Source organism: Canis lupus, chromosome 21 (assembly GCF_011100685.1).
Source record: "Canis lupus familiaris isolate Mischka breed German Shepherd chromosome 21, alternate assembly UU_Cfam_GSD_1.0, whole genome shotgun sequence".
Taxonomy (NCBI): domain Eukaryota; kingdom Metazoa; phylum Chordata; class Mammalia; order Carnivora; family Canidae; genus Canis; species Canis lupus.
In genome coordinates, this window is record NC_049242.1 from 21487222 (window position 1) to 21503038 (window position 15817).

Below are 15817 nucleotides of genomic sequence, written 5' to 3' on the forward strand. Positions count from 1 at the left end.
AATCGAGCATGTCTGTTCTGCCCTCAGATTTGATGGATACTTTGGCTGAATCTGAAGTTCTGGATTGAAAATAATTTTCCATCGATATTTGGAAAACATTACATTTTTGCATTTAGCATTCAGCATTGGTTCTTGAAGTCTGAAGTCATTTTATTCCTGCTTCTTTGTGTCTGACGTATTTTTTTTTTTCACTTGAAAAGCTTCTGGCATCTTCTTTGTCACCATTGCTTTGAAATTTCATATTTATATCCTTATATTCATCTCTCTTACAAGAGGCTTTGCGAACTCTTTCATCCTTGGAAATTCAAGCCTTCAGTTCTAGGAAATTTCCTTGATTATTTCTTTTTTTTTTTTAATTTTTATTCATTTATGATAGTCACAGAGAGAGAGAGAGAGAGAGAGAGAGAGAGGCAGAGACACAGGCAGAGGGAGAAGCAGGCTCCATGCACCGGGAACCCGACGTGGGATTTGATCCCGGGTCTCCAGGATTGCGCCCTGGGCCAAAGGCAGGCGCTAAACTGCTGCGCCACCCAGGGATCCCCTGCTTGACTTATTTCATTGATGGTTTCTTCTTTTCTGTTTTCTGTGTTTCTTCTTTCTGGAACTTTTGTTATTTAGATTTTTGGACCTCCTGGACTGATTTCTTCATTTTTCTTGTCGTTATTTCCCTTGCCTTAATTTTTGTTCTGATTTTTGGGAGACTTCACCAGCTTCATCTTTCAATCTGTCAATTGATTTTTAATTTCTGTTCTTATGTTGAATTTCCAAGTTAAAGTATCTAACTTCCAAATTAGAGTATTCTATTCTTGTTTCCAGAATTGGTATCTTTCCTTATTATCCCTGAGATGAATGATAGGCATTTTTTTCTTTTTTTAATGTTTTCTTCTCCGTGTCTAGTCTGTTTTTCCAAGTGTCTTTTTTCCCCTATTTGTTTTGGTTTCTTCCTTTTATGTTAGAGGTATCCTATGGATATTTGGTAATTCTTTTTCTTTTTAAGATTTTATTTATTTATTCATGAGAGACAGAGAGAAAGGCAGAGATATAGGCAGAGAGAGAGGTAGGCTCTCTGCAGGAGCCCACTGTGGAATTTGATCCTGGACCCTGGGATCATGCCTTGCTTGAGTCAAACGCAGACGCTCAACCACTGAGCCACCCAGGTGTCCCATGATATTTGGTAATTCTAGGGATATGCCCATATTTATTGATTGGGATACTAAAGCCCTTAATAGAATTTTAAGCTCATTGCTTGTGGCATTGAATTATAAGTATACAGTTGTAAAACATATACTTTTAAAAGTAATAAATTTTTAGAGTTGTGCAGTCATCACTATAACTGTTTTTTTGTTTGTTTGTTTTTTGTCTTACTGTAGAATAATCCAGCTGGACCATTTGGTGAAACCTTCTATATTTTATCTTTAAAATTTAGAGAAGGATCTTGTAATCTCCTGCTTTGAGAATAAGAGTTTGACTCCTAGTGTTCAAGGAGCCTAGAAAGGGAAGAGGGGTAGGTGTCTCAGCATTAGTATGTTCTTTTAATTACCCAGTTTTTGATATACTCCCAAATTTCACTGTTACTGACATCCCCAATTCAGAAATTACCTGTTTTACCTTCCAGAGAATAGACCTCCAGTTTTCTGGTAGGGGTAGGGAGGGCAACTGCACAGTGGTATAGAGTAGGGAAAGAGATTTAGGGATCTAACTTCATCTTAAATAACTTTCATTGAATCTGCCTTTAGTATTCTCTCTTCCCTCTCTACTTCATCTCCAGTTTCAGAGGTATATAGTGTTACCAGTTCCTGTACCTTTTGAGGATTCTGCTGCATAAATAGATTGGTTTTCAGCTTTGGATTCAGCCTCCTTGAGTTAGTTAATGGCTTATCTATCTGTCATTGGCTCCTTTTTATTTTTATTTATTTTTTGCTGCTCTTCTCTCCTGTTCTCCTCATTCTTCTGGGTTAAATTCCTTTAAAAGACCATTTCTTTATTATAGTTCTAGTAAGATTTTGAGATATAGATTCCTATATTCAACTTGCCATCTTTACCAGGCCTTCCTATGGACTATTTACTTTTAATTCCTTATATTTTTAGATTATTTAAAATGTATCACGAGAACCTACTTAATTTTACATACAATTTAAAATTTTTACTAGTAGCTTTATTGAGGCATTATTTACATACCATGAAATTCACCCATACTGATTGTACAATGCAATGTTTTAAAATTTTTTAATTTAAATTCAATTTAGGTAACATATACTGTATTATTAGTTTCAGAGGTAGACTTTTATGATTCATCAGTTGCATATAACACCCAGTGCTCATTACATCAACTACCCTCCTCAATGCCCATCACCTAGTTACCACATTCCCTCACCCACCTCCCTTCCAGCAACCCTCAGTTTGTTTCCTATAATTGTTTTCTTATGGTTTGCCTCCCTCTCTGTTTTCATCTTATTTTATTTTTCCTTCCTTTCCCCTGTGTTCATCTGTTTTATTTCTTAAGTTGCACACGTAAGTAAAATCATATGGTATTTGTCTTTCTCGGACTTATTTTATTTAGCATAATAGCCTCTAGTTTCATCCATGTAAACAGCAAGATTTTGTTCTTTTTTGGTGGTTGAGTAATATTCCATTGTATATTTACACCACGTCTTTATCCATTCATCTGTCAATGGACATCTGGGCTCTTTTCATATTTTAGACGTTGCTGCTCTAAAATTGGGGTACTTGTGCCTCTTGGAATCACTATGTTTGTGTCCTCTGGATGAATTATCCCAAAGGATACAATGCAGTGGTTTTATTAAATGTTTAGACTTATTCACCATCACCACAGTCTAGTTTTAGAACATTCTCTCACTTTGAAAAGTTCCATTGTTTCCTTTTATAGTTCATTCAAGCTCCCATGTCTTGCCATCGATCTGTCTGTAAAAATTTGCTCTTCTAGACATTTTATATAAATGTTACTGCAACACATGTCTAGTTTTTTTGCTTAGCATTAGTTTGCAAGGTTCATCCATGTTGTAGCATGTATCAGTACTTCATTACTTTTTATGTCCTAATAATATTCCACTGTATTGATATACTATATTTTTAAAAAGATTTTTAATTTATTCATTTGAGAGAGAGAGCAAGAGCACAAGCAGGGGCGGGGCAGGGGAGGGTCAGACGGAAAGGGAGAAGCAGACTCCCTGCTAAGCAGGGAGCCTGACACAGGGATCAGTCTCAGGATCCTGGGATCATTACCTGAGCTGAAGTCACATGCTTAATGGACTAAGCCACTCCAGTGCCCCAAATATACTGCATTTTTAGTCCATTCATCAGTTGATGGGCTTTGGGGTTGTTTCCACTTTTTGGCTATAAATAATATTCACTCATGTATGAATTTTGTGTGGCTGTACATTTTCACTTGGGTATATACCTAGGGGTGGAATTCCTAGGTCATATGGCAACTCTATGTTTAACCTTTTGAGGAACTGCCAGACTGTTTTTCCACAGTGGCTGCACCATTTTACACTTCTGCCAGCAATTAGGAGGGTTCTAATTTTTGTTTCTTCCTCATTTGTGTACTCTGTTTTTGTTATAGCCATTTAGCGCATATGTATACTCATGTTTTTTGATTCTAATGGGTTGATGAGCACTTGAGATTGTATCTCATTTGTTTTTTGATTTTTATGCATTTGTGCAGGGTAGAGATATTGAGCACATCTTTGATAGTGTTATTGGCCATTTGTTTATCTCTTTGGAGAAATCTCTTTCCTGTTCTTGATCTCTAATTTAATTCTGTGGTGTCAAAGAATACATTTAATGTGTTTTTAATCCTTTAAAATTTATGATGTGGTTTTTAGTCTAGCATATGGTCTGTCCTGAAGAATGACCTATATGTAGTTGAAAAGAAAGTGTATTCTGCAGATCTTGGGTAGAATGTCCATTATATGTCAGTTAGGTTGAATTGATTGATAGTATTGCTCAAATTTTCTGTAACCTTGCTAATTTTTATTTTAGTTCTATTAATTATTGAGATCTCTTTGAGGTCTGTTTCAGCTTTTACTTTCTGCTTGGCTCCTTTGAATCTTTAAAGTATATGCACACAGCAAAGCTTGTAAGACTAGTGTGAGGCCTTTCTTGTTTCTGTGCCTTTGAGCAGCCCCAGCCAGAAATGTGTTTGCCTATTCAGGACTACAGTGTCAGGCTAGCAGATCTGAGCAGTTGGCCTCTTTTACTACCCCCTCTGGAAGGTCAGTTCCACTGACAGCACTGCTAAACCTGGGCATTGTCCACTGTTCCAGATGAAAGTGAGTCCTTTTGGGTGGTGTAGTTAGAGCCTGCTTTGCCCTGGAAGAACCCTCACTCTGACAAAGCTGGGGTGGGATGGATGGAAGCAGCTCTGAGCCAAAATATAGAGGTTCCTACTGCTTTTACCCAGAGTTCAGCAGTTTTTATATCGTAACCGTTTCTTTGCAACAGAAGTAGATCTCCCAGAAGTATTGGAACACACCAAGCATGTTTCCGTCTCAGGATCTTTGTACTTCTTCCATCTGCCATGAATATTCTTTCCCCAGAGAGCCTCATCGCTTGCTCTCTCGATTCATTTAGGCCACTGCTTATATGACTTCTCATTAGAGAGCCCTTTTCCATGACTACACTAACATAAAATTTCCCTACTCCTAATCAATTACTACTCTCAAATGTATATCTTATTACTATCTGGCACTTTTGTAATTAATTTTGACTGTATTTTCTTCTAAAATGCAAGCATAGGACCAGGGACTGTATCTATTTTGTTATTTAATAGAGCCTCAGACCCTATAATAGTGCCTGATACACAGTGAATGAATAGATAGATGAGTTGAAGTCACTGGCTTTTTTAAAAAAGAGGTTTGTGGTTATTAGACATAATGATAATTTAATTGATTCCTTGCATCTTTCTAGCTCCTTAGCACCTCTTACAAAGTGTTTTTATGGCCCCATCATTTCATTTTATCTTCCCTTAGCCCTCTGAGGTGTCATTATCCCCATTTTATAGATGAGGACTGTGGCTTAGGGTGGGATAGCTTTGCCTAAGGACACAGGGATAAAAAGTAAAAATCTGGGTTAAAATCCTGTATCTCTTGAATCTAGTAGTTGTTAACATTACTACTCAAAGCCATCACCTGTGGAAAAACAGAATGTGTTGCTAAGGAAAATGATGAAATCCCCTTTTCTGCAGTTTTAGGAAGCAGACAAACCTGTTAAACCATGTTTACAGTATACATTGGGGAGTCCCAGCACCACCTGATGATCCAGGGGCTGCTGAGTAACTTTGTTCCCATTTTGGGTTTCTTTTTTTTTTTTTAAGATTTTATTTATCTATTCATGACACACACACACACACACACACACACACACACACACACAGGCAGAGGGAGAAGCAGGCTCCATGCACGGAGCCTGATGTGAGACTCGATCCCAAGACTCCAGGATCATGCCCTGGGCCAAAGGCAGGCGCTAAACCGCTGAGCTATCCAGGGATCCCCTCATTTTGGGTTTCTAGTTAAATTTTGTTGAGTGGAATAGTGAGGAGAAAAGAAATTAGAGCAAAAAAATATCAGAATATGTGCTTTGACAGGGAAAGATCTCTATTGGATTTTAGAACTGAAAGAGATTTAGGTCACCCCTCAAATCTTCCACATTCCTCAAATGGTGAAACTCGAGCCAAGAGGATAGATTCATTGCTTGTAATCACCAAAGCTAGTTGCTTACATATAGCTGTTAATCTTTAAGTTATGCCCTGTACCAAAGGTTCTGTTAGAATCTGTGAGATTGCCATTTTTTCCCCTTTTCTTACTATTAGTTAAATGTGGTAAAGACCACTCTCCCACACAGGAGCTCTTGTCTAGTATTCCACTAGGTATGTTCCTTTACTTAGGCCCTGTCATTCTTTTTTTTTTTTTTTTTTTTTTTTTTAAAGATTTTGTTTATTTATTCATGAGAGACTGAGGGGGGCGGGGGGCAGAGACACAGGCAGAGGGAAAAGCAGGTTCCATGCAGGGAGCCTGATGTGGGACTCGATCCCAGGTCTCCAGGATCACACCATGGGCTGAAGGCAGCACTAAACCGCTGAGCCACCTGGGCTGCCCAGGCCCTGTCATTCTGACTCCTGCCTTTCCTCTCTCCAGAGGCCCCAAATGGCAGGCAGGAAGGAAATTTTCTCTTTCTCTGTCTCTTACTCAGGTAATGAGCTCTTCAGGTCATGGACCATCTTTTTCATCTTTGTACCTCTGTGTCAGTAGTATCTATCTTACAGTATCGTGTGGAGCACAAAATATGGGTGCTCTGAAAATATCTGAAGCAGTTGAATTATGACAGTATATATTAAAAGATCCCTGTTGCCTCTCTGATCCTATGCTGTAATCATTTAATCTCACTCAGAAATCTCATGTTTTAGAGCTACTGTGCCTCTTGAATCTGTGTTATAAACAGTAATGGTATGATAATTTGTGCCTGGACTTGCCCTTAAAAACTGCCACTCTTGACCCAGCTTTGTTACAGTTTGCATGGAAAAATCAAGTTGCTGAGATTATAGCAGATTCAATTAGTAGCGCTGATAAGGTACATTCTTGGACAGTGCAAAAGTTTAGTGAAATGGACAGCATCCAGTCTGGGGAGAAACTTACTGTCCTCTTGAGGCAAGGGGCTCCTAATGTTCTGTATCTTCAGATTGAGACAAGGGTACCTGATGACATAATAGGTCCAGTAGGTTTAGGTAAAGAAAGGAAAAGAAGAGGCAAAAGCCTGTCTAGACTCCCATTTATATATCAGAAAGAAGTAAGGAATTATAATGATAAGCTTTGTAAAATTTCAAACTTTTGGTCCCTTTCCCACATTTTGTATTTTATTACCTGTTCAGTGTAGAGAGTGAAGTTCATAGAAAAAGAACTGTGAGCTTACCTTCAGAGTTTGGATTAGGGAAGGGAAATAGAGAATCTGTAAGCTGGTTTCCCAATCCACAATTAGGCTTTGGGTGGGAGAAGGAAGCCTGCAAGGGACTGAGTAGATAGTAGTGGCTAAAAGAAGAGAAGGAAGCTGAGTTCCTTGGACTGGCTGCTCAAAGGTAGAGAGTTTGGAGGCTGATAGGGGTTTGAGAAGGGGTATCAGGATGAGATTTCTTCTGGGGATTGGCAATCCTGGTAGCTTAAGCCTCATGTCAGCTACACCTGATGAAACTGACTTTTCTCTGCTGTACAGAATGTGAAGACAGTGTCTGAGACCCCTGCAGTGCCACCAGTCTCAGAAGATGAAGATGATGATGATGATGCTACCCCACCTCCAGTGATTGCTCCACGCCCAGAGCACACAAAATCTGTGAGTCTTTGGGGATGTGGACAGCTTTGGGATTTACTAGAGCTTGCAGGGGGAGGGAGGGATTGATGCTGAGGCCTAGAGGTTTAATACTCTAGTAGGGGTCCTTGGATTTTAGAGCTGCTGAAGTCACAGAACTACCGTAACTGAAAAGTACTTTCTATATGATTAAAGACAAGAAATGGTATGTTTATTTGTCATTGGTTTGCAGATAGTCCCAAAGTGTCCTAGATAACTGGTGTTTATACCAACTCAATCCTAGTTTACTTAGCCTGTTTCCACAGACAGGAAGATATATAGAATTAATGTTAGTGTAGGACTAACATAAGTTATTCTAGTCTCCTGGGAAGCAACAAATTAGCCTGCTGCAGATCTTTTCTTCTCTGTTAAATTGTAGCATTCTACCTCTTAGAACACCATTGATGAAACTGAAAGACCCATAGGAATTTATAAATACATTAGTGCTATTAATATGCTGGACATCAGGAGTGCATTTTGTTGTTGAATATTGGCAGCGATTTTTATTTAACTTCTTTTGAGGTTCTTGCATCTCAGCATAGCCACAGTCCCTCTGCCCTCACTTTGCACAATCTGGTCCCCATGCTTTTTATTTGATTTAGCATCACTGAGCACTGACCTGTCATCAGATGATACTCTTTTAGTGTTTCTTTGTTTGGACTTTGTTTATGACAAGAGCTTTATAATGAAAGAATGATCTAGGGCTTAAACTCTGTGATAATACAAAAAAAAAAAAAAAAAGGCTGGCTGAAAGGTATTCAAGCAGAAGTTGGTTGCCTGACTATAGGAGAGTGTGTGAGGAAAATCCAGGGGGTTTAGATGACCTTTTAGGATTAGACCTTACAAACAGGATCTGTGGAATCACCCTTTCTATAGGTCACAAAGTCACCCTAATGAAAATAAGATTCAAAATTGGAGATTTGTCAAGGTAGTTCACATTGATATGGCCTTTTTTTCAGTTTGCAAGCATGTTCATTTAAAAAAAAAAATTCGGGGATCCCTGGGTGGCGCAGCGGTTTGGCGCCTGCCTTTGGCCCAGGGCGCGATCCTGGAGACCCGGGATCGAATCCCACGTCAGGCTCTTGGTGCGTGGAGCCTGCTTCTCCCTCTGCCTGTGTGTCTGCCTCTCTCTCTCTCTGTGACTATCATAAATAAATAAAAATGTTTAAAAAAAAAAAAATTCTCACTAAACTAGGAACTTCTCAAAAACAGAGGAAATATATATGTATTAATAATGCTTAACATAGTTCTGGGCAGGTGTCAGAAAGGCAGTAAATAATGAACAAATGAATTAATAAATTTGATCTTCATAGCACTCCTTTCTAAAAAGACATTGTTAATTCCTAATTTGTGTTGTGTATAGTGAGAACAAGGAAGGCCATTTCACCCACATGGGATAGGCCTGGGCACAGAGGGGAGGAACATAGATTTTGACCTAGGAGGAGAGATGAGTTTATTGGGATTTGCTCTGCTGTGGGTGTTCTAATACACCTCTATAAGAGGCTCCTGAGTGTTTTCTGTGCTAACAAAGACTGTCTTTACCAAATTCTTTTACCAACAATACAGGTATATACACGGTCTGTGATTGAACCACTTCCTGTTACTCCAACTCGGGATGCGGCTACATCTCCTATTTCACCTACTGAGAATAATACTACTCCACCAGATGCTCTGACTCGGAATACTGAGAAGCAGAAGAAGAAGCCCAAAATGTCTGATGAGGAGATCTTGGAGAAATTACGTAAGCACTTTGTAGCTGTCTGAACTTGCGTTTTGTGTGTGACTGAATGAGCACAAAGATGGAAAAACATTGCTAAAAGGATCCTAGTCCTAGACTTGGTCTATGTGGCTGGCTGGCTATGCTCGATATCTTAGCCACATAAGGTAGGCTTCTCACCTTGCCCCTGCACCTACCTCCTCTGTCTCAGCAACCCTGATTGGATATTGTGTTAGGATAGAAATGTGAGGGGAGTGTGGACAGCTCACTTCGAGCTAGGCATCTCTCAACCGTAGGCATCGGTTATGGAGATGAAAAGTAGCTTTTATCTAATGGAATAGTGTGGAATGTTGTGTTGAGAAAGACTGAGGCCTTACCCATACCTGGTAGGAAAGATTGCTGTGATTATTGATGCTTGCCATTGACTTAGGAGAAGACTGCTCTGCCATCTTGGTTGTAGGAAAAGAGGGAAGGAAAACTAACATTTTGTGAGCCTATCTAGGTACCAAATGACAAGCAAGGTGTTTTCTTGATTTTTTTTTTTTTTTGGTTCCTTTATTCCTCATATTAACCCTGTGAAGACAGACATTATAATCCTCATTTTTTGCAGTTTAATGTATTTGAGGCTCAGGGATGCTAAATACCCTACCCAAGACAGTGACAGGGCTGGGGTCAGAGACCAAGTTATGCTGTTGTAATTAGAGCATGCTGCCTCTTGCTTTCAAGTGGAAACTTCCATTTTATTTTCTTTAGTGGCCAGAAATGGGGTATGTATATTAGAGTAGGTTGTTTCTGTGTTTCAGTAAATTGCAAGAGAATTCATACTAGAAGGAAGGACTAGATTGACCTTTGGGCTTAGAAAAATCATCTGATGCAGCCTTTAATTTATCCTTTGTACCTGTTTACTTCTAAAGAGGATTTGATGTGACTAATTTGGCCAAATCCACAAACTAGCGCTCCTCTCTAAAGCCTAGGTTTCTGATTCTTTAGCTTAGCAGCTCTCAATGTCTTCCTGATAATTCTTGTTTGACTTTTATTTTTTTTTAAAGATTTTATTTATTTATTCATGAGAGAGAGAGAGAGAGAGAAAGGCAGAGACACAGGCAGAGGAAGAAGCAGGCTCCATGCCCAGAGCCCAATGTGGGACTCGATCCCGAGTCTCCAGGATCACACCCCAGGCTGAAGGTGGCGCTAAACCGCTAAGCCACTGGGGCTGCCCGACTTTTTTTTTTAATTTCACTCTTTTACAAGTTGCCCTTGCCCAGAGCCCTTACGAAATGATGAAGCAAGAAAAGCCACTTACCTAGCCATCTGTTTATTCCTATATATAGTGTTTTTATCTGAACCAGATTTATTTTAAAGCAGTCATACTTAGAACATAAAATTGTGAAAAGCAGACTGGCATGAGAGGTAAGGGCACTTGGGTTAAAGCCCCAGTCCAGCCACTGACATGGGTCTTGGGCAATTTCCTACTGTTCTCTGGGCTTCCTTTTTTTCATCTTTTAAAGAGGGATGTTAATACCTTTCTTATTTATAATCATATGAGATAGTATATGTGAAAAGTATCAAATCTTAGTAATTAGTGTTAGGGAGGACACACTGGACTGGGAGACCAAAAACCAAGCTCCTAATCTTATAAGGCCCTGACACCAGTTTGCTGTGTGACCTTTGGGGTGGGGGGGATTATGTTCCCTTCTGTGGGCCTCAGTTTCACCATCTCTAGAGTACAAGTTGTGAAACCTAACCTCTCTCACACCTCTATGCCTTTGCACTTGAATTACTGCCTACTGTAACCCCTTCTCAACTTTCCTTGGCTAACTCCTACTTACCCTATAAAAATCGTCCAGAATCACTTCCTTTCTGAAGCCTCTCTAGTCGGGAAAGGCTCTTTCTGTATTACAACAATTGTATTTTCATGGAACTTTAAGCTTAATTTTCTGTCTCCTCCCTGAGATTGAGCTTCTTGAGAGCAGGGACTGTTTTAACTATGTCTCATCTATCCCTTTATTCTTAGTATTCAACATTGGGCTTGGTACATGATATGTGAGCATATTAAGTGAGTGTTTATTGAATGAATGAATTTAAAAATACAGTCAATAAAAGCAGTAAGGAGATGAAACTTTTGGTTGCAACTTAAAACTAAAAGCTAAGGACCTGCTTAGCGTGGCTTTGGGAATTGGAGGTAGTTCTTTAATCCTTGTCAGCTGCAGGGTTTGGGGGAATATTGGGCCTGTTTTGTATCTTGATCTGGGAAAAAAAAATGATTCATGGTCTCTGTTTCTTTCAAAGGGAGCATAGTGAGTGTGGGCGATCCTAAGAAGAAATATACACGGTTTGAGAAGATTGGACAAGGGTTAGTAGGGGCATTTTCTTTCCCTAGGGAAATTACTTAAAAATTGGGTATGCTGGTGTATATGATTTTGCTTTTGTTTTGCCTCTCATAAACTTCGTTCTTTCTCTACCTCATCTCTCACCCATCTGGAGGTGTTATGTTAGGCTGACTTCAGGTTTGGCAAAATTATGCTTAGTATGAGAGACGTGCCATTAGCTGACCATGTTGCTAAAAATAACCCTTCAGTGAGAGTGCAAAAAGCATTTATCTTCTTAGCACAAAACCTGCTTCCCAAATTACAGCTCTGCTTTTTCAGATTAACCCTTTTTACCTGGCACTGAGACCTACCAGCACTAATGTGAAATGGAAGACTCAGAACTGCAGACCCCTTCTGCTAATGTAATGGGACCTGTCATTCTAGGTGCATGCCAGGATTCATGTCTCCTGCTCTCTGATTTCTTCTCTGTATCTTGCATGCTGCCCTCAGTGTACTGAACTCACCAGATCTTAACTGAGTTCCTGTTTATGTGCTAGGCACTATGAATACAGCTATGGATCTGACACAAACTCTGTCTTAAAGATCTCATGTCTATGGAAAGAGACAAAAAATTATACTATGAGAAGTCTTAAAATTGGCCATTATTTTGAGCAAAAGAAGCCAGATCTAAAAGAACAGAAACTGTATGATTTTGTTTATATGAAGTTCAAAAACAGGCAAAACTAATTTATGTTAATAGTTAATAGTTAATGGTTGTGTCTGAGAAGGGCATGTGAATTGGGAAGGGGCATGAAAAACCTTTGGGGATGATCTTAGTGGTGAACACATGGGTGTGTACATATTGAAAAATCATCAAGTTGTACACTGAAGGGTTGTGCAGATTACTTTAGTTAAGTTATACCTCTGTAAAAGAAAAAAAGCAAAATAATGAGATTTTTACAAATCTACCCAAATAGCTAAAATTAAAAAGAAACAGAAAGAAAAAGCACCTGACTTGTAGAAAGCTATCAGTGTTAATTGAATGAAAGCATTGTTTTTAATAAAGTCTTTGAAATTTTCTGTTTCAATTTTCTTTCTTACACATCCAAGCACTTCTGAAAATAAAAGTATTGCGTTATATAATCATATATTTGTACAGCATTCTACAGCTTAAATCTGTTATTCACATCTGTTGTTTAATTTAATCCTTGAAGACCCACAGGAGTGGGTCTTATTTTTTCCTGGTTCAGTGCTTTTCCTATTAGACATGCTTTTGTGAGTCTGAACTGGTATAAAATAGTTAACACCTCAAGGAGAAATTATTTTGCTTGCCTCAAAATAATCTGGGATGGCATTTCCTTTACTATTACATTAAGATATTAAGACTGTAGCAGAAAGGTATATGGACAAGTGTGGGCAAGCCAGGTCCCATCTCTGTACTTCAGTTTCTTCATCTGTAAATTTAAGGGAGGGGTTGTGGACTCAGAGCCTTTCGCTTCCAGAACTTCTGACCTTTTTTTTTTTTTTTTTACCCCATTCAGATGTATGAGGCCCATAAATAGGCAACATCTGCAAAATGTTTTTCCCTTGCTTACTTGACAGGTCTGTTAGTGCTAAGGGAGGAATGAAATATTTAGTAAGCACCTATGCTGATGTTTCCACATTCCATGATTTTAAAATATAAATGCCAGGGCGCCTGGCTGGCTCAGTCAGTAGAGCATGCAACTCCTGATATCAGGGTTGTGAGTCCAAGCCCCGTGTTGGGCATGGAGACTACTTAAAAAAAAATAAAAAAAATAAATGTGACACAAATATGATGAGTTGGTACTATTATAATATTTGCTTGCTTTTTTTTCCCTTTAAGATCTGAAGGTTTAGTTTTGTTTTGTTTGGACCTAGAATTCATGTCTTTTCAAGGTAAAAATAATCAAGTATTAACCAGTGGGCCTGACTTCTAGACCTCTAATCAAGGAGACATAGGCCCAAAATATCCAGTCCCCTGGGGCCTGGGCATTTTTGCCGTTTAAAAATGATGCTTCTGGTAGGATGGGGGACGATGGATGTAGAAAGATAGGCACCAGATTTAAGAAAGAAAATGGCTAGAGTTAGAATAATCAGGCAATGAGAAGGTAACTGCCAATACAAATAATCAAGTTCTTATAGCCCATATCTTATGATCACAATTCCCTGGCATGTAGTTAGGCTTCCAGCTAAAGAGTGATGGTATGGAAATTGGGGACCATAATTTCTAGCTGCAAGGCATATTTACAAGTGACTTTTCTCCCTAAATTGACCTGACTTTCCTGGATAACATAATCTCAGGGCATGCATAGAATGCATTTTGGTAATACATAAACTTCAAAATTTCTTCAAATTGCACATAATATATCTGACATATGGCATGTACAGTTAATATACTGTTGCATGTCACCTACCAATATACAGGGCTCATGGTTATAGGCATAAAGTGATGTGAGTTATTTAGAATGGATATGATTGCTTTCCTAGTATTATTCATAGTATTTCTTGCCTCCCTTCCTCCTACTCTCTTTCTCTGTGTGTGTATATGTGTATATATATGTATAGTGAGGTTATTTTTACCTTTGGGGATGGGGTAAAAATTCTATCAGATTTTCTGGGGGCATATGCGTTTTGAAAAAACAATATTTTATGTTGGAAAAAAGAAAACCTATTTTACAATACAAACTGCAAAATAAAACTCACGTCTCCTCTTGATATGATAAATGATTGAAAAACACTGTTCTAAAGGTTCATATTGTAAAAGCAGGAAAGGCACCATGAGATTTTTTTTTTGTTTTTTTAGTAGTTATAGTTTTTAATGTAAATTGTAATTACGACATACAGAAGTGTACAACTCAATGAGTTTTTAAAAAATAAACACACCCATGTGACCAGTACCTACATTAAGAAACAGAACATTACTGTTACCCTAGAAATCCATACCCCTTTTTGCTAAAAATATAAGCCACCCCCTGACCTCATTCTGAAAATTTCCCTTGGGCCCCTTTCCCCTCATCACCCCTGATTGAAAACCATGGATCTAACCAAGGTTTACAAATGAAGAATTTGAGGCCATAAGAGATTAAAGGAACCTGTCAAGGGTGATAGAGAAGAGGAGAGGAAGCAAGAGCCAGAAACTAGTATATATTGAAGACTTATTTTATATTCTAGGCACTTGGCTAAGTGCTTTATGAACTAATTGATTTAAATTCTTTTATATTCTCTTATCTCTTATCTTCACTAATGAGGAAAGTGAAAGTCAGAAATTAACTCTTTCAAGATCATATAGCTAGTAGTAGGTACTAGGTAGAAGTTCAGACTGGAACTTAGGTCTAATGGCCACTAGAGCCTGTATGTATTCTCTTTCTACCACATACTGCCTCTCACATATGAAAATAGAGTAGGGGCGAGGGCATTGGGGAGAATTATTTTTGCTGCTATTATAATTAACACTTGCATTGCCAGATTGTATATAGAACTACATTTGACAGATGTTACTTCATTTAATATCTATTTTTGTGTTTTTTTTCTCTCTTTTGCTCACCTTTTGTTCAGTGCTTCAGGCACTGTGTATACTGCAATGGATGTGGCCACAGGACAGGAGGTGAGTATTAACCACCAATTATTGCTGCTTCAGTTCTGCTGTGGTTTTGTTTTATTTTTAGTTAATTTTTAGTCCTTCTTAGTTCAATAGGGACACTTCTAGTTTCTAACTGTTGCAGACTAGAACTAAACAGAGGAGTAACATGATGAGACTTACAGATTTTGGGAAAGGTCTCTGTAGCTACAATATGGAGAACAGATTGGAGGAGAGAAGCTTGGAACAAGTGAGTCAGGTAGTTTTTGTGTAATTCTAGGTGAGGGATGATAGTTTGGACTAAGGCAGTAGCATAGTATGAATAGGGGGAAGTGGTTGGATTTGAGAGGTACTGATAATATAATTTGGTGATTGATTGACTGTGAGGATGACTCACAGTGATCCTGGTCAAAGAGAAAGTAAAAAGGTGGAGGTATGGATTTGAAGAAGTTGAATACTGCCTGAGAGACCATCTTGTGGAACTGCCTAGTGGATGATTATTATTTTTTTATATAAATTTATTTTTTATTGGTGTTCAATTTGATAACATATAGAATAACACCCAGTGCTCATCCCGTCAAGTGCCCACCTCAGTGCCCATCACCCAGTCACCCCCACCCCCCGCCCACCTCCCCTTCCACCACCCCTAGTTCATTTCCCAGAGTTAGGAGTCTTTCATGTTCTGATGATTATTTATACCAGTTTGGTGTTTGGTAGAGAAATCTGATGTAGGAGAGATTTAAATTTATTTTTCTTTAAAGATTTTTATTTATTTAAAGAGCAAGCAGGTGCGTGGAGGGAGGAGGGGCAGAGAGAGAATCCCAAGCGGACCCCATG

The 15817-nt window shown here is 38.7% G+C and overlaps 1 protein-coding gene across 3 annotated transcripts in view; it reads left to right on the forward strand.

Moving 5' to 3' along the window:
- Nucleotides 1-15817, forward strand: part of PAK1 (p21 (RAC1) activated kinase 1) — a 144826-nt gene that overhangs the window by 106543 nt on the left and 22466 nt on the right. For all 3 annotated transcript variants that reach the window (XM_038568521.1, XM_038568520.1, XM_038568519.1), the window contains exons 6-9: nucleotides 7225-7341; nucleotides 8923-9097; nucleotides 11363-11426; nucleotides 14959-15007. In XM_038568521.1, coding sequence (XP_038424449.1) covers nucleotides 7225-7341; nucleotides 8923-9097; nucleotides 11363-11426; nucleotides 14959-15007 — 405 coding nt within the window. The remainder of the gene's footprint in view (nucleotides 1-7224; nucleotides 7342-8922; nucleotides 9098-11362; nucleotides 11427-14958; nucleotides 15008-15817) is intronic.